General features: G+C 39.7%; 1 protein-coding gene across 1 annotated transcript; it reads right to left on the reverse strand.

The window, feature by feature from the left end:
• Nucleotides 1-6,625: 6,625 nt before the first annotated feature.
• LOC135709937 (zinc finger CCCH domain-containing protein 15 homolog) lies at nucleotides 6,626-8,371 on the reverse strand. Its single transcript, XM_065232383.1, has 4 exons — nucleotides 8,170-8,371; nucleotides 7,631-8,071; nucleotides 7,078-7,569; nucleotides 6,626-7,004 (listed from the first exon to the last, which is right to left on the reverse strand). Exons 1-4 carry the CDS (start codon nucleotides 8,239-8,241, stop codon nucleotides 6,756-6,758), a joined length of 1,254 nt encoding a protein of 417 aa, XP_065088455.1. The 5' UTR covers nucleotides 8,242-8,371; the 3' UTR covers nucleotides 6,626-6,755.
• Nucleotides 8,372-19,344: the final 10,973 nt, after the last annotated feature.

The raw sequence follows: 19,344 nt of genomic DNA on the forward strand, positions 1-19,344 counted from the left end.
AATAAAAGTCTGCTTCGAAACTTTTCCGTTTTTTTTTTTTACATAACTGTTTATAGCTGAAATCGTTTCTCAAAGAAGAATTAAAGGATCCTAAAAGAAGATAACAGAAGCATAAACTCTAATCAATAGCTGTAGGTCGTTAGGAAAGTAAGAAGAATAAGAAAAAGTCATGTAGTTTCCATCATTTATATCTTTTAGTCGAAAAAAAAAAGAAACAAAATTCATTGATCGGAATAAATTTAGAGAAAACAGAAACTTGAATTGACAACCCAGAGAAAGTCAATCGAATACGATCGAAAGCAAAAAGACGAAACTGAGAGTAATTTTTCTGCGAATGAAGCAAATGAGTAGAGCGTTATGCCAGCGAGAGCCGGAAACAGGAATATGGTCTATTGAGAGTTGAAAGAAATATCGTACCAATTTATATGTAACTTAAGCTATTGCGAGAAAGAAAAAGTATATGAGAATAAATTGAAATAATGGAAAATTCATTCCTACCTTCGGTGTCTGGGCACGGTTTTTGCGATCCGAAATTCCTGTATTACGTTACACAAACGCCATAATATCACCGACAAACCGACATGAATGACCATAGCTAAAGCAATAAAATTTCTGACCAAAGTACACTACGATATCTGGCTCCGTGTTCGCGGGAAATATTTAGCTCAGCCATGAACCTGCATGCAAAAGTTATGAATTGGTTCGTATCTGATCTATTCTGTACAAACTATTTTTATCTAGATAAAAAAATCCTATGTTTTTGACAGTTCGGATCACTGAACATTTAAATCGTCCGCTTACGATTTTCGGGCATAAGTAAGAATTAAGTGTCACGTCGGTTTGTCGGTGCTGAAATTATTGTGCCAAAAGGACGATCAAGTATCATCCTCAGCACTCTATTCTGAGCGGCTTGATTTTTGTTCCTGTGAGTCTGTGCAAATGATTCCCACACCGTAGCTGCGTAGAGGATCGAAGGTGCTATAATTTGTTTGTAGACAAACGGTTTTCTCCACATGCGAGCGGAATAGGAGCTTTTCGTCAAACAACATCCCGAGATAGGTTACTTCGGCGGACCACTCAACCCTTGTGCCATCCATGATTACAGTACAAGAGGGAGCCGGTTTTAGTTTGGGTGATTGCCGATGGAGGAACATTATCGCTTGTGTTTTGTAGGCATTGATTTTAATTTTTCACGTGGTGGCATAATCAGCAAAGGCGTCAAGGCATTGTTGGAGCTTGTTTGTTATTTCGCAAGGCATCCTACCCTTGACGGTTATTGCGGTATCATCTGCGAACAGGAAAAACACGCAAACGTCTCCGAGGGAGGAATGTCTGAAGTGTAGATGCTGTAAAGCAAAGGGCCCAACATGCTTCCTTGCGGAACTCCTGCTGGGATGGAGAACGTGTTTGAAAGGCAGCCATTCAACGATACCTTAAACGACCTTTGCTGAAGGTAGTTACGGGTAATTTTAACAAGATGCAAAGGAAAATTGAAGTTACAAAGCTTGTATACAAGCCCATTGTGCCAGACATTGTCAAACGCTTTCTCAACGTCTTACAATGCCATGGCTGTGGACTTCACTCCAAAAAATCTTCACGTTGATGCTACGTGAAAAATCACGTAACCCCTTAAACACCCCACTTCAATCATTTTCACGTGCCGCAGATCAATGTCAAATGGAATTTTGATAAAATGTACGTGATTTTCATGTCGGTTGATACTACGGGAATTTCACGTAAAAAGAATGTGATAAGCATGTACACTCTACAAAGTATACACGTTCAACCTACGTGAAAAATCAAGTAGCCATTTCGATTACTTCAACTTCCATTATTACATGATGGTAGTGAAATTGACAAACATACCATGTAATGTTCACTGGAGCTGATGATGAAAGTGCTTACGTGAAATGGGTTTACGTGATTTACATGTATGAAAAAGTTATTCAATATGGCGTCGACTTCATTAAAGGAAGAGTTGCTCTCATTTTTGGATTTCCTAACACTAACACTGCATAAACTAGAAGGTGTTTTTATACTATTTTACATCATTCGAAGACCGCGCAAATAATTGTATTTATTTAGATTTCAGAGGCTGGAATCAATATCATAACTCTGAATAAGACAGCGCAAACAGATATTGCATCAGAATGGTCCTGATCAAAGATTTGAGGCAACGAAATGTTCAGTGTTAATTTTTTAATGGCAATAGAGAAATGCTTGACGTTTAATTACAAAATCTAAAAATGTTTAAAAATTATTTTCTTGGTGTTTTTAGATCTTGTAAACGTTGCTTCAAGATCACGTAAACATTCTGTGAAAATCCATTTCAATATTAGTAAAAATCAATAAACAATAAATGTCAGTAAATATCATTTAAAAATCAAGTAAACATTGCGTGAAAATCTATTCCAAGTTAAGTGGAAATCACGTAAAATTTACCTTACTGTTCACGTTGACCACTAAATGCGAATATTTTTGGCTACATGACATTAACGTAAATGTTACGTGAAAAGTAGTATGGACGAAAGCTACCTATGTTTTCACGTAGATCGGACGTGCATATTTTTTGGAGTGTTGGATACAGCCTTGTTACTTTGGATGTTATTCATCACCCGTACTAGCTGATGATTTGTGGAGTGCCCCTTACTGAACCCGAACTGTTCCGGTAGGAGAATGTTGTGCTCCTCGACAAACTTGAGCAAACGATTGAGAATAAGTTTCTCGAACAATTTGCTCAGCGCTGAAAGGAGGCTGATTAGTCTGTAGCTTGAAGCTAGCGTTGGGTCCTTCCCGGGTTTGCGGATAGGTACGATTTTTGCTGTCTTCCAGATACTTGGAAAGTAGTGCAGTTCCAAGCATCTATTGTCAAGTGAACCTTCATGCTGAGAATGTTCAACACTAGGTAGAAAATTCCGTCGAACCCTTCATGTTTTTGGTGCATTTCAGCGCTGAGCAAATCTGTTCCACTGTGATTGTATCCTCCGGAGGGATAGCACAAGGGGAAGGAATCAATCACCAATCGCATTTGCTTTCTCCTGCGGGGTGATTATGAGCCGATCGTCATCATTTTCGTCTTTGAGTGGTGGAAAAGGTTTGACGTGCGTCTTTAAAACCTTGGCAACTTTTCAGAATGGTCTGGAGCGGTCGTCCAGATTCTGGATAAGCCGTCCGAAACATTCGTTCCGGAGTGAGACCATTCTGGAAGCAATCTTCTTGTTCAGATAGGCCATTTCACGTTTCCTCGCTAGATCTACGGTTCTTTGGAACTGGCGTCTACGAACAATTCTCAGGCGAATCAAGAGTTGGGCGTAGGAATCAATGGCAATAGATTTACCCCTCACAGGAACTCGTCGGACGCACGCCTCGTCAGCCACGGTTATGGCTTGGTGGAGTCCCTCCAACGCTCGGTCGATGTCCTCCACGGTGTCAAGCGGTAGGTTGTCGATGATGTGCCTGTCTAACACGCGTCCAAACTGGGCCCAGTTTACGCGGTGGTCGTCCTTGTGCAGACTTGGAGCAGGGGCCACGTTGTAGTCCAGTTCAGCCACCACCGGTCGGAGCTGAGTCCGTTCAAGGCTACCGGCTTGGACAAGCTGGTATTTATCAGGAACAGGTCTAGCATCGATGGATTGCTCGCCGGTGAGATGAATGTTGGCTCATTCGAAAACCAAACGGAGTACAGCCCATGCTGCGAGTGGTCGAACAGCAGACGACCGTTCTGGTTCTGCTGGTAGTTCCGTCAGGCCTCATGGCGAGCATTTAGATCTCCTACGGGTGATGATGGACAGGTCCTTCTTGAATTTGGCTGCAAGTCCACTGCTGGCGGCACACTGTCGAGGACAGTAGACGGCGATGAACTGGACGTATCCAGTCGACGACTCCACCTCCACACCAAGGGCCTCAATAATAGAGGTGCGGATATGGGACAGAGTGTGGTATTTTATTCCTTTCTTGACGACGACCGCAACACCACCCCCTGGAGCTGGTGCGATCAAGCCGAATAATGCTGTGGTCAGGCAACCAGAAGCTGTCGCCGGACTTTAGATGGGTCTCGGTTAGAAGGCCCTCATCGATGCTGTGCTTGCGGAGGAAGTCGGCAAGCTCAATCTCTTTTGCTCTTACAGAGCAAGCATTCCAGGTGAGTTAGCGGTTTAGACGCCATTTTGGATGATGAACCTACCGAGCACTTGGATCTGCTCGAGTTTATTGCGGCACTTACGAAGAGCACCGGACATGTTGAAGAAAATTTCCATCAGTTCGTCCGCTGAGAATAGATCGGGGTTGTTGCTTTGCGTTGTTGGTTGTCTCCAGAATCCAGGGGTGGAGAGCTTTGGTCAGCAGAATCACCGGAAGCTTCTTGTCTTTGCTGGGGAACACGAAGAGGCGGGAAATCCTCCGTCCTGAATGCTGGGGTTTTGTCCTTCTTGCGTCCTGGTTGATTGTTGCTTGACGCCTGCTTTCGGATGCGTTTGAAGTCCTCGCGTTTGGAGCACTGTCTGTCGGAACCTTGATGTGCACCACCACAGTTGGCGCATTTTAACGCCACGACTTCATCCGCTGGGCAGTCAGAAGTGGCGTGTTCGTGAGCGCAGTTGCTGCAGCGTGGCAAGATGTTGTAGTTGCGAGTACCGTGTCCAAAATTGAGGCACCTCTGGCACTGCGTTACGTCACGATGGCCGCCACGGTATGGCTCCCACCTTACGATGATGGAGTAGATCGATCGGATGGCATGCAACGCATTGAGCGTCACCGTCCCTTTCTGGAAGTGCACCAGGAAAAGACAATATGGGTACGTCTTCACATTTTCCTTCTCTCCTTGTCATTCGGTAGACAGCGATTGGGGCTAGCTTTTTTTCCCTCTGTTCGGGACCTAACACCACTGCGACCAGTAGTTTGATCTATTGTAGTCTATCCCGTGTCCTTAGTTTAGTGCATGTCGTATTACTCCATCACGATTGAGAAATGATAAAGTATTCGATTTTTTTTCACAGTTGTCATCCTTGTATTTATCGCAAGGATCCGACTCTAATTGAAAGGTTCCGCTATTTATACCCTTCGGAGTGTTGAAACACCCTCCAAAGGCGCGCCCCTCTGTCAGTCAAAATTGGATTCCTTAGCAACAAAATTAAGGAATGACACCGATAATGACCATGCATCAGAACCCTAGTCTTAACCACTTCAAACTGGAGATCAACGAATAGAAGATTAGGAATCACATAGATGAAGACTAACTAACTCATTGTTTCCTTGTTTCAAGATCATCCTCGGTGGGCAAAGCCGAGTCTTGTCACTATCAACAAGGCATAAAAAGTAACAAGGACTAAGATGTGTTCCTTGGCATACTGAAAAATCCTGTTCCCCTAGTTTAAAGTAGTCAGGACTAGGAATCGGTGGTAGATCTTACATCCCGTAACGTACCACGAAAAGGTGATCTACCCACGTTACGGGGCTGGGGCTAGCTTGTACCGGTTGATTTCAGCTTCGACCATCTTGGGGTCGAAGTTTGGTAGACCCCTGTAGCCTTCTCACCGGGGATGTCGTGCGTGAAGAATTCCGCCTTGGTATCCTTCAGATATTTAACGGCCACTTCGTACTCCGCTTTCGTTCGGAGCATCACCTTGGTGCCGATCCTGTCGAGCTTAAACTCAGCTGCAATGCCCAGCGATGAGAGATCGTCAATCAGCGTGTTGAGTGGCACTTGCTTCACCACCAGTGGAGGAAGCTTAATTTTTGCCCCACTCGGGCCGGCAGAATTCTCATTGTCGACGGCGTCGCCGAAGTCACCAATGATGCTGACGTTCGTCGCGGTAGCATCGTCACGTCCACTCGTACCATCGGATTGGCCCTGATTTTTCTTCCTTTTCTTGGTCCGCTTCACCGTGGCTGAGGTGGTATTCCCAACATCGGTGGGAAGAGTAGCGTACCTATTCGAAATATGTACACTCAAGCTACCCTCACCGCTGTTCTTCTTCTCCGCTTTCTCTCGGAGCCTGCTCCAGGAGCGCTGTCTTCCCATCACACGAAGCGACCGACACTATTAAACTGCGAACGTTTGGAACAAACTAGAAACTTTCGAACAACTCGACAGAGCGAGCAAAAACCGAACTGTACTGCTTGACGATCAAGCAGAGAATGAGCACTGATGTCTGTCTTCAACGAGCTTAGGTACCTCATATCTAATCAATAAGATTCCGTTTACATACGGACTATCACGCTTCACGCTCACTCGATTCTACTCGTTCTTTATTCAACACTAACTCTATCTACTACACCAGCGTCTGGCTGAAAATCTCCTTAATAAAGACAACCAACCAACCAACCAACAATTCAAAAGGTTCGTGAAGTACTATTATACACGTTGAAGATTGTAAATCGTTTAAACATTATTTTAAAGCAGGTTTAACTATATGGGTACACCTAGAACCTCATTGGGGAAGTCGAACCGAAGCGTTTTCCGTATAAACGCTTGTATAAAAAAAAGTCGTTTCGTCTTAGCTACAGAATATGCCCCTGGTTTAAGATTAGGCAGAGGTGTATAGAACCGATAGAATGCTCGTGAGCTTCATCATATTGTTTAAAACCTGTATTGCATTCGGACAATTCGAAGAACACATGCCAAGGATAATTTGACTGTACGTGTTTAATTGTAGCCATATCAAATGTTCAGGCGCGAACAATTATTTACCTGCTCACAATCTAAATAATAATTACATTAACGAAACGCATTCTTCCAAAATTCATGCTGCTCCATATCACGACTTTTCGCTGTTCTCATTCGCTTCGTCATCGTCATCGTCATCATCGTCGTCGTCGCTAAGCTCGTCGTCGATTCCTTCCAGGTCTTCGTCGAGGAAAAGGTTCTCATTAATAGGTGCTGCATCCGAGGAACTGCCAGCAGCTGCTGCAGTTTCTTCGGATTCACCGTTCTCTGCCACTACCGGCAAATTAGTTTTCATTTTCTCCCACCTATCCTCTTCGGCCACGGTACCAGTATTATCGACCTGTAAAAGTGATTTACAAAAAGAAAATACATTTATGCAAGGGAACGTTTCTCACGATTGCAAACTCCTTTACCTCTTTGATTGATAACGACAGCATGGTGAAGTCCAATTCCTTGTATTCCGTAGCGTCATCGTCGTCTTCATTCCTGCCATAGGATTCAATCGCTTCCTCACCGTCATCCATACCGAAATCGACCAGATCTGGATTGAAGCTAAACATTTCCCTACCGGAGAGTCCATTCTGGCGGCCAGCCTTGAAGTCCTTCCGTTTGCGATCTTCGTCATCTTGATCACGCTGTTTCTTTTCCTGAATTTTGCGTTTCTTCCAGGCAATGAAAGTTTCCAGCGTGACACGAGTTTGCTTCGGTCCCAGAGCTGCTCGTTCCCTTTCGATTAAGTCAACCAGCGAAATTTCCTCCTTTAGTGAATCCAATTTCTTCTTGTCCTTTTTCAAAACGTATCCCGGGGGAAGAGCATGACGATAGATGCATTTTTCACCATTCGGACACTCCCAGAACCAACCATAGAGGGCCTTTTCCACAGCATCCAGGAAGTACTTACAAATCTGAGAAATTGAATGAATAATAATCATTTTGGAATAAATCTGAAAAATAAAATTTACTCACAATCGTAGTCGTTGGCATGTTCTTTTCCTTGCCGTGCTTTGTTGCGACCACTTCCGCCAGCTTCTCTTCGGTCCAGTTATCAATTGTATCATTCTCCCCATCTCGCATATCCACATGAACGGAACGTTTCTCGGCTTTCCTCTCAATGGACAAGTCGTGAGAAAATTTACACTTGTCGCCCTTGGTACAGGTTCCCTGCTTGAAGAAAGCACACAGAATCGACTTCGGATCAACGCCTTTCTCAATCTTCTGTGTCGGAACTGGCTTGAACAGCGAAGCCAGCTCTTTCTGCTCCTTTAACTTCTTCTCCTTTTCCTCCTTCTTGGCATTCGGATTGCTCAATAGGTTATGTTGGCCTCCACTCTTAACTTGCTTTTCAACTTGAGTTATAAACTTTTGCTGCTTGGCACCTTTCTTGTTCTTCAAGCCGAAAGTCTTATCCTGTTTTTGGAAGGCGAAAGAATTGATTAAAATAGAATATTAAAATTAGATAAGTTAGTGACGACTACAAGGCAACCGCTTATAAACATTCCACCCACCTCGATGATTTTCTCCTTCTTCTTGGTCTCGGTTTTTTTGGATGCCCCTGATGATGTTTTCTTCGGAGGCATGGTGGAAGGATAATTTCAAATTGCACAAACTTTGAAGTAGATAGATTTTTCCGGAGTTTTAGCAATCAAAGAGCGAGAACATTGAAACACGAACACACCACACACGGCACTTTTTCTGAAGAACAAACTGCTCCGTGTGTGTTGACGTTTTGGTCGATGCTTCTTTTTGACACTGTTCCCACCTGTCATTTCTGACGTTTTTGTTTGCTTCAATCGGTACGACGGATAGGAAACTAAACCCGGTATCACGGTAACCAGCGTAAACACATTAATGTGTAAAATTTCACATATTTCGAAAAAAAGGGGCCACTCATAAAATGTGTAAACTGCGTTTACACATTTATGTGTAAACCGCTGGGTGTGTGTATTTTTTACACATTTTTCAAGAACGGTTTTTACAGCAAAATGTGTAAGAAGTAATCATTTCTAGAACTTAAATATTATGGGTGCGGAATGCCATCAAAAAAATCAGTAGCGGCGCCGGTGATATAGTGAGAAGCGTGATTATCTCTTACCCCAGCAGGCCTGATTTCAATCCCAGTCGGCACCGCTGGGATGTTCTGAGGCATAACATCTCTGATCACGCCGAGAATGATGCCTTCTTTCGGAAGGGAAGTAAAGCCATTGGTCCTCGGTTCATGAGTTGATGGATCGATACACACACAAAACAAAAATTGTATCAATAAAAACAAGCGTTATCAAAATAAAAGTTTCCCAGCTTTGATAGTTTTAACCATGAAATTTTTAAAAACAAAAGTATTTGGTTTGGTTTGAAAGTGTATTTTTCACTTTTGACTTGTATTTTTAAAAGCGCATATTTTTAAAATGAAAATTGTTTAACTGTCAAAAATACCTTGTCATAGCAACGTTTTTGGCAGCACTGGACACACATTTGCCGCTAAAATTAATCTTAACGTCAAAAGTCGCAAATCATGTTCCTTGTGTGGAATGAAACTGAAAATTAACATTAAATCCGCTGGATATTTCAAGTAATATTTTTACAATTGTCGGTTACGGAATCCACTGTGACATCATTAGTTAAAATTGTAAGTATTTAATTATCAATGATATTGTGTGAAGTTATTTAGATTTTTTTTCAGACGATGAAATCTACCAATGAATAGATCCGAATCAACCCTAGAATCAACAGTCAGCCGGGGGCGACCCCGGCGTAGTGGTTAACATTCATACCTCTCACGCCAAAGTCACGAGTTCAAATCTCACCCCCGGACAAGTCACGAATGACCCAAGGTGTTAAAGTGACTATAATAAAAAAAAAAAAAAAAAAAAAACAGTCAGCTGAAAAAATTCACCTGCAACTTTGTGATATCGCAATACGATGACAACGATTTTCTACTCACTGAAAACCTGCGGATGATGTCTTCCGAAACCCAGCATAATTAATATATTTGTATTCATGTGCACGCAGAAAAAAGTATCATCGAAATAAAAATATTTGAGGTAAAAATCAGGGGGAACTTCACTTCAGGATTATCCCATTTTTACCCAAACCTCTCATATAATTTTCAACGTGCACAAAATTTCAATCCATTCTATCTATTCTTTCTATTCCCAACATATCCCTTCTGCATGTTCACAAATTGTCAAGCAAGCCGTGCAGTTTCTCGAAGTTTTCAGGTCGACCACGAAGCACTCTGCCATACTCACTGTCAGTTTACAACACTCTCCACAACAAACACCACGTATGTCAGCTGACCATGCCGGTAAAAAATCGGTGCGAAAACTAAAAAAAGATGACGGACCATTCGTCTATAATCGGTCTCGGGGGCAAAAAACATCAAGTGCATCACGGAGGAGACGGCAACGCACATCCATTTCCCGGACTCAAACCGATCGAATTCGACGGATAAGAGCCCGGGTCTCTGTGTGTTGTATCATGGAAGTTACCGAACAGGCGCGAAGCAACTGTTGATTTCGTTCGAACTGCTGATTCTAGCCCCGGGAAAAGCCTTACCAATGAAACCCCCTACGACAAGCAGGTGGAAAAGGAATTCAGGTCGTTTTTTCCACTCGGCCCAAGTTTTACTCGTCTCTGCTGCTGGTCAAGGGTTCGGATAAGAAAGAGCTAATAGTGAAGTAAGACACCCACCGGGTGATGTATTTCTGTGCGAGAATATTGCGGATCAAATTCCCGTCCAATTACAGCTGGGAATATTAACTGGAACCTTGTAATCCATCGCCATCACCCGTTCATCCTACTGTGCAGTTTCGACCTTTTCGGTGCGGAACCGTTTTCTGCACTTGAGCTGTGAGCTTTGATTATTATAGTTGGGCGGTGTCCCGAGCGGTGTCCATTAATTCCGTTTCGCTAAAAATCAATATGTTTGATCCCCCCCCCTTTGGAACAAAACGGTACACTGAAAATGACCCCCCTCTATTTATTACGCAACGCTCTATAAACCCCCCTCCCCCGCCTTTTCATTTAATTAATGTATGATTTCGTTTTGTATTTTTTTATTTTTAGGTAATTAATTATATTATCAATATTCAAAACAAAAACAAAAAATCAGCGTACCATCGTGTACCTCCTTTTCAAAAGTTCAAGATAGCAAAAATCTCAATTTATAAAATTAAAACAGATCCATTTTGTAAAGCAAGATTTAGTGATGATAGCCTTCGTTGTCGTTGCCAAAAGCGTCAAAAAAGACCTGTATTTTCAAACTTTACATCAAGAAACGAAAAAAAAACAAAATGTTCTCTTTTTTACGCAACGCAAAGCTTTACTACTCCTCCCCTATGTATAATTCGTAACGATATAGGTGACCCCCTCTCCCCCTATAAGCGTTACGTAATTCATGGACGCTTCATTGCAGCAAATTTTTCTTCTTTTTACACCTATCCTCTTTGCGTTCAGACTCGTATCCCTCTGAAATTTTTTAACATCCCTCACATCACATCGATGTGCGGTATAAGAGGTGAGGAGAAAGGAAACTAGTGGACTCTTTCGTTCTCGCGTCTTCTTACGCAGCAACAGACGTGACGTCACGTCTGCTATTGCATAAGAACACCGTCAGAATGAAAGAGTCCACTAGTTTCCTTTCTCCTCACCTCTTATACCGCACCTCGACATCACATCAATTGCCTGATCTATTCCCATCTATTTTTTCTATCCCTGCTCTATTTTCGTCAACACGACACACTCAAAAAAATCCCATCAATTATGTTTTTCCCCGAAAATCCCAAGTAATTACTAGACTGAAAAAATACATCCAAATGAGTGTCGTTCCCCCTGGTAAAAATAAACGTGAACTCAGTTTGTTCTGGCCACAAAAATAAAATAGGTTGATTCAAACGTACGTTATGTTCAAAGTCAGTGTGATATCAATGTTTAAAATAAAAATAATTATACGTTTATTTTAAAAATATTCGAGTTGAAAATAAACGTGAATTTTTTTTTATTTGACAGCTTTGTAAACAAAAATAAATATTTTTATTTTACACATGATTTTAGAGTTTAGAGTTAATCTTTATGTTAAGAAAATATATATATTTTTTTATTATTATAAATCATCAATGCGCGATAAAATAAAACGTTCGTTTCCGATCAACCTGACACACTCAAGCTGGGAAGACAGTTGTAAACCAAATGCGATTCTTTCACAATGCAACGTTTTCGAGACATGGCATCGATGCTGGTACACGGCGTTTGATGACTGTATAATGTCTCCACGTAGAACATCTCATCCATCCCGCATAATTAAATACCATTTCGATAACCGGTTCGACTTTATCCCAACGGTTCGAATTGAGGTTACCATATTGATTATGGTTTCTGTATACTTGATTCATTGCAGTAATAATGTAATTCAACTGTACAAGATATAGTTACCATATACACAACCTTTATTAAATTGTTGCGTATACTCCTTAACCATAAGAAACTTTAACATTCCTGTAAACCTACATTTGAGTTATTTGTTCTTAGTGTGCAGCACTGCTTCCGCAGCTTTGATTCAGAATCAGAAAAGTTAGCCATTTTTGCGCAGTATTCAATTTGAAAAAAAAACCATGTCGCCGAAGAAGAAAGCTGCTCGCGAGCATTATAAATCACGCAGCATTAAGCGTAGGTATTTTAAACTATTAACAATACATTTTTAATAATGAAATGTACATATTTTCCCACAGAACCAAGAAATGCACCCACGCTGGTCAATCGAAAATTAAACCTGCTGGAGGAGCGTGCAAATTCTCAAAATGGAGGAGAAATTAACGACGAAGTAAGTTTAAATAATTATAAGATAATTATGTCAAGTGTAACACCTTAATATGCTCGTTCTAGCTGCGCATAATAAGCAAATCAGCAGTACCGGATACGTCTTCGTTGCAGTGAAGCAGACGGAGACTCAGGGCCCCCCACAGAGGGTTGACGATCCATTAGAACCAAATCCGAAAACCATGTTCCCTGATGCTCAAACGGTGGACGAAGATCATAGTTCTCCCTGCTCGGCAACTTGCAAATGGGTTGATACGAAAATGGACTCATCAGAGGAAGATTTCTCAAGCTCGACACAAACATCAGGTAAGCTTAGAATTGTTTACTAAAAAATATAGGTAAAAGATCGGATCCTCGCATGCAATGTGCGACACCGCAATGCCAGAAGAATGCCAGAAAGAAATACCTGTTTCGACCAAAGTGATTCTAATTTTCAACCTTTTTCTGTATTCACAGTGGTTAACGTGCCAACTCATCGATCCGAACCAATTCAACAAGTCAGGAATAATGAACTAGTAAATGCAGTTAATCTCTCAATCAATGCTGTGCCAAATGTAACACGTCCAGAATTACACGATCAGCATGACATGACTCTGGTTCAGATGTCATCAGAAGAAATACAACATTTAAAAAACAGAATTCTGCTTCAGGAAATCCCGGTTACAAGACAGGCTACTAGTAACACCTGTTCACAGATAGTATTCAACATTCCAATGGTGCAGATCCCATCACAGTAAACCGAAGAAAATCCTGTAGCAGTTCGATACACCGCTGGCCACCGAGCTGGCCACAACAACCAATGGCGAGAAAGAAGAAACATCTCCCAGGGATATTGATAACGATTTGGAATGTCCTAAATGTGACTATTTCCGCAGTCTCAATGCTCGGAGAACAGCTGAATTGAAAAAACTGAGAAACAAAATTGCAGACTTGGAGAGGGAGAAAGCGCAAACCGCGGACCACAGTCTTTCACTCTCCGTGAATTGCAAGATTTGAAGGACAACCGAAAGATACCGTCGGTAAGCTTATTTGAATTACTATTTGTCAGTTGAAACTCTTCAGCGAATTTTATTCTGTACTGCCGGAAACATTGTGGATGTTGTTTAATGTAGGATATCTTCATTTTATTTTTATAGGTTAGCTTTACCACAGATGACTCAATAGACATATCTCTAGAGGAAATCAAGAGAATTGATTATGAGTCGCAGTCAGACAGTCTTTTTGTCTGCAATCTTGCTATTCATTTCTTTGGGACGGAGAGATTAATGAATATGAGCGTTACCGGAAAGCAAACACCAAGATCTAAAAATCTTCAGCGAGAAGATGGGACCCCCTTATATCCAGCACGAGAACAGATCACTCCAAGCCTTTTCCAATTTATTTGCGGTAAGTTCATGAGTTAAATCTTACAGGATACAGCTGGTGCCTATTAAATATAAAGACGAATATTTTGTTATTTTTTTTTTTTTTTTATTTGAAACGATTTTCTCTATTCATTTAATAATGTTTTTATGCTCAATCCAACCATTTGCTTGGTACAATAAATAAAACTGATTTAATCCATTAAAAAGGTATTTAATTTGATATGAAAATATTATAGATCACTTTGTATATGGTACGTATAAAGTGGGAATGCATTAAAATTTCAGCAGTAATGGTTAAATTACACTACGGAAGCCATAAAGCGGGGATATTATTTATGGTTATAACGAACGATTTTACAATACCACGACTGTTGTGAATAATGTTTTCTACATATTGGAGAACCATAAACGATGAAGTTTCAATACACTTGTTGTGTTGAAAGTACATGAGGATTTGTGATTTTTCGTACGGTAAACGTTCTTAACAGCCCATTGATGTTATGGTCAGGTCTGTAAAAACATTAACCAATATGGTCAAAACAATAACCAGCTATGGTTCGATTATGTTCAATGGAACCATATCCATTATGGTCTCGGAAGGAAGATAAACCATTATTGTTAAGGTCATAATGTGGTTAACGTTTATGCGGGCAGGAGCCAGTCATATCTTTCGTACACACAAAGAAAAATCGTTAGTAAAATTAAAAAAAGCATCGGTGAAATTAAAAGTTTGCGTTGGTTCTTTTTGGTAGAAAGCGGTTAGCTTTTAAATCGAAAGTTCGTCAACTGTCAGTTTAAAAGTTGCCCGCTCATGACTTTTAAAAGTTTAAACTTTCAAAATAAATTGTTCTACTGTCAAATTAAAAGCGTGGCATGGTTGAAATTAAAAGCGTATTACTCTTAATTCAAAACAAACTTTTGACATGAAAGTACGGTATACTTTAAATGACAATAATTGTTATTTTTAATGCAAATTAAATATTTTTATTTCAAAAGTAGTATATTCAATATAGTAACATCCTTTCAATTAAAAATTACAAATTCATTTATTTCTCTATTTTTTATTCACAATTTGATATCATTGTCTGGTATATTCGTCGGATTGGGTAGGCAGTGTTTTTAGACAGCAGGCTGGTATGGATCGACATTTTTCACTTGAGATCCTTGTAGTACTGATTGAGGGCACTTCTCTCGGCGTCCGTCAGCTAAACCTGCTGCTGCTAGGGCCTTCTCTAACATCTTGCACCACTGTAGGCTACGAAATGTCTCCAATAGACAGTGTATGATTGATGCTCGTGGCCTACTGGCGATTCGCCACTGCCTGAGGATGCCATTTTCCGCAAATTACTGGTCCAAGCGTGTTTCTCATCCTACAATTTCAAAAGCAATCAATAAATATTATTTGTTCCACGGAATAGAATTTCAAATTACCGGATTGATTCGCCCGGAAAAGGATCAACGTTCGCCGGATTCTCTCTCGGCTAAATTAATGATACCTGCGTATAAGCAATAATCATGGGTCACCCGAAAAAAAATAACAACAAAAATACATTAAAAAACAATGTAACAATAAGACGAAAATTATTGTCTTAACAATGATTTATATTGTTACGTCTACAATAAATTTACCTTGATTTATGTTGTACAAAACAATAAATTTCATGGTAAATGGAAAATTTACAATAAAAAAGGGGGGTTGTTAAGTATCTTAACAATGAAATTTTCGTGATTTTCCCATATAATTTTTTTTCAATAACATTATATATTATTGTTATTTTACTGTTGGTTGGCGAATTTATTGATTAAAAAAAATAACAGTGTACTTTAGAGTGTATGTGTTGGCTTGACAGATCTACTTTATCGACTTTAAAAATAAATCGAAAAAATAAAACATTGCCCCAGGAAGGGAAGGGGATGGTATGTCTGTTACGGGTGGGTCCTTTTTTTACTGGTTATGGATCGAGATTCGATCCGGAACTTGTGAAATGCAGGCCAACTCCCCTGCGCTCGATATCCCTCACTCTTAGAAAATAATACCGAAGTCGGTTTAATTTTCTACCGAACTACATCGGTTACCAACAACGAACCGAAGAATTCGTGTAAAAATATGTTTTTAGGCGTATTTTCCTAGTCAAACCAAAATTTCGGTTAAATTTGACAGATAGGAATGAAGACTGAACCGAAAAGTACGGTAAAGTAGCGATATTTACCAGTTCGGTACTTGAAAACCGAGAAAACTCGGTAAACTGAACCGAATATTCGCTAAACTTTCTCAAACGTCAAACTCACAACTTCGGTTCAACTTCACGACGGAAATTTTAACCGAAACTCGGTTTTCAGCTAAACCAAATATTGTCAGCCATTTTTTCTCGCGGGTGCGCGTTGTGTTTTTTTTCGCAAGACGTGTTTTTTCGTTAGTGTCACACGGTGAATTGATTTGAAAATGGAAAAACTTCTGGAGGAACTGCATGTTTGATTGAATTCCATGTAGGAGGCATTATCACGACGTGTGAGAAGTTTTTTGTTTCCCTCAAGGGGGTTAACCCTCTCTTTCCCCCCGCACAGGTGAGCCATAATTTTCCGGTTCGTCTCAAGTTTGTTGTCAATAGTTAGTACATACAAAGCATATTTATGTATTAAAACAACATCTGACAAATATAATATAAATCATGCATCTCATTAAAAAAAACTAGTTTTATTTCTGATTCGAAACATCGTAAGTTTTTGGATTTGAGCGCTGTCAAAAAGAACCAAATTCCGTGATTGCAACCGGTGAGTCGGTTTGTTTGACAGCGTTCGGTAATACTTGGGTAAACCGATGTTCGGTTATTCCTGCTTGAATTGACTTTTTGTCAACCGAGTTTTTTCGGTTAGTTTGACAGGATGTGGGAAAAGAAATTTTAACGAACACTCGGTTGTTTCTTTTTGAACCGAACAGACTACCGAGCGTTCAGCAGATAAAAACTCGGTTGAAATTGAACCGAGTTCGGTACTATTTTCTAAGTATGTAGGTTACGTCTCCTTGGTGGTTGAGCGTCGTTGATAAGTTAATGCATTCGACTGGAGAGAATCGCCCATGAAATATGCTTCCACCTGAGAGTTCTTTCCTGACATCTTCAAGTGGTGGAATTTTTTATTATTATTGTATGATTATTGACTGCACGGAAAAGGTCTCCATTAAGCTTTAGAGAGGGTCTAGGATAAGATATGAGCGGACGTGGACTGCCTGGTTTTGAGCCAAACGAACTGTCAAAGCCAGAGCCATACGAGCAGCGCCTATCTTAATTACATTGGCAGTGTTGCTGACCCTCTCATAGTCTGCATGCTTCAATCAGATTTATTTTTATTGTTCGTGAAGTAACCCACAATGAAAATACACCAATATTTAATGTAACAACAATTTTTATTGTAATAGAGTTGTTCATTATTGTTCATGATCGAATCATGTTAACAATAAAATAAATGAAAAATACGATAAAAAACATTGTAACAACATTTTATTATGTACATTCATTGTACAGCTAGGTAGCAGTTTTGCCGTTTTCGGAAGAGTACAACATTATAACAATCATTTTTATTGTCGACAATAAATATTAATGTTAGAGCATTGTTTCCACTGAAAATTTCACTGTATTTTTTTTTTCGGGCAGTGGTTCAATTATGCAAATTATCTGATCTCAAAAATTACTTACGGTTTAATAAAAAATTGCTCTCCCAAACTACAATGTCAAGCAGCTGCAACTGAAATGAAAAAAATCTCTTTTCCGCCCGTATGGCACACTCCGCCAGTGCAGAAGTACATGGGTTCTAATTTGCAAGCAGTTACAGCGTTACAGACCAAATCTTTACACTTTCTAGTACAAGTTAAAAAAAACTGAAGTTTATGTAGCTCCCGTTTTGCACGTTTTTCTTTCTTTTTGTTTGCTCACGCTATCCTAAAACTACTCAAAAATGGGTAGAAATCAACACATGAAAAGCAATTTTGACAGTTAAGGCCTGTATAGAGATCGAAGCAAATCTCATACAAAATACTAAATTTTTCACCAGCGTGAAAAACGCAATTGGCAAATTTTTCACTTCGTTTTGAACTGTAAACAGATACGATCCAGCGAAATGTAATGTTGTGGATCGCATCTTTTTCGCTTACGTTTATTTTTTTTTCGCGCATGCAGCGCTCGCGAAAAGAGCAGCAGCTAAGCGAAAAGTTGACGTTTCGGAAGAGCGTATCTGTCAGATTTTCACTTCACCGGAGGTGTAAACTGATCGATTTCGTTTCACATGAACTCTAAACTGCGAAAAAAGGAAACTGAAAAATGTTCCACAAACATTTTTTCACAACCTTTTTCGCTAGCGAAATTTCATGATTTTTCGCGTGCTTCTAATTTCGTTTCGCTTTGATCTGTATACTAGGCTTTAAACAATTTTCAATTTGAAAATCTGCGCTTTTAAAACTACCAGTTAAAATTAAAACAATCACTTTTGAATTTAAAACAACCTTGTTGTATCAAACATTTTCGTAGTTAGAATAACGATTTTTTTGATACTTTTAAATTGAAAGGTTAATATTGTTACCGATACAGTTTTTGTTTTTTGTGTGTACAGGAATATAACTGATAGGAATTCTTCCAATCAGAGTATCACCAGCTCCATTGTCGCTTCGTCCAGCTCTTGATCTAATCCGGTCACTACCAAAAACTTCAGACTGTGTGAAATAACTACCATCTTCTGCGCCGTCTCCGCCAACCATTTCCGCTTGGCCAGGTCCCACTGGAGAATGATTCCATTCTTATTCGTTACGTACAGAAACCGATCATCGTCAGTCAAACACAGACATGGTGACAAAATCTGTCAAATACAATGGATTTTGATATTGTTGAAATAAACATGCCTTTTAATTTAATTCAAACATAAATATTTTCGTTTAAACATGCTTTCAATTTACTTTGAATAATTAATAAGTTTATACCCCGTTCACACTACAACCTATATTACGTGATATAGCCTATCTTGATATCAGCATCCATACATCTAGTTTTCACTGGAAATAATATGTATGACGTTTGATATCAAGAAATTCTATATCAAGTAATATAGGCTGTAGTGTGAACGGGGTATTAGAGTATAAACATTTATAGTTTTGATATAAATGAACAAAATTCGTATCCGTGCGTGTCTTGAACTCTCTTTAACCAGCGATGCAAATCGATAACAAGGAGATTATAAATGTGCATCGATGGCAATCTTTGTTGTTCTTTGGCAAAGTTCAAAGTTATGATGATATCAGTATTTAAATATTTATTGATGAATATTTGTAAAGAATACTGAAGTCCATGTGACATATCGAAATGAAAAGAAATTTAGTATGGCACCTTTATAGATTATATGACCGATAAAGAAATAATCTTAAATGTAAGTATCGATCAATAAAGATTTTTAAATGTGTACATCGAAATCATAGAAAATTTAAAGTAAAGAATTGCCGACATAAATCTTTGTTTCTGTATA

Source organism: Ochlerotatus camptorhynchus, unplaced genomic scaffold (genome assembly GCF_037179485.1).
Source record: "Ochlerotatus camptorhynchus isolate MF236.1 unplaced genomic scaffold, CSIRO-AGI_Acam_v1.1 ptg000367l, whole genome shotgun sequence".
NCBI lineage: Eukaryota > Metazoa > Arthropoda > Insecta > Diptera > Culicidae > Ochlerotatus > Ochlerotatus camptorhynchus.

Excerpts from the sequence above, each read along its gene's own strand:
- LOC135709937 (XM_065232383.1), bottom strand. The coding sequence starts at position 8,241 with ATGCCTCCGAAGAAAACATCATCAGGGGCATCCAAAAAAACCGAGACC. Across the intron at positions 8,072-8,169 it reads AGAAGGAGAAAATCATCGAG|GATAAGACTTTCGGCTTGAA; the intron begins GTGGGTGGAATG and ends TTCCAAAAACAG. Across the intron at positions 7,005-7,077 it reads TGTCGTTATCAATCAAAGAG|GTCGATAATACTGGTACCGT; the intron begins GTAAAGGAGTTT and ends TCACTTTTACAG.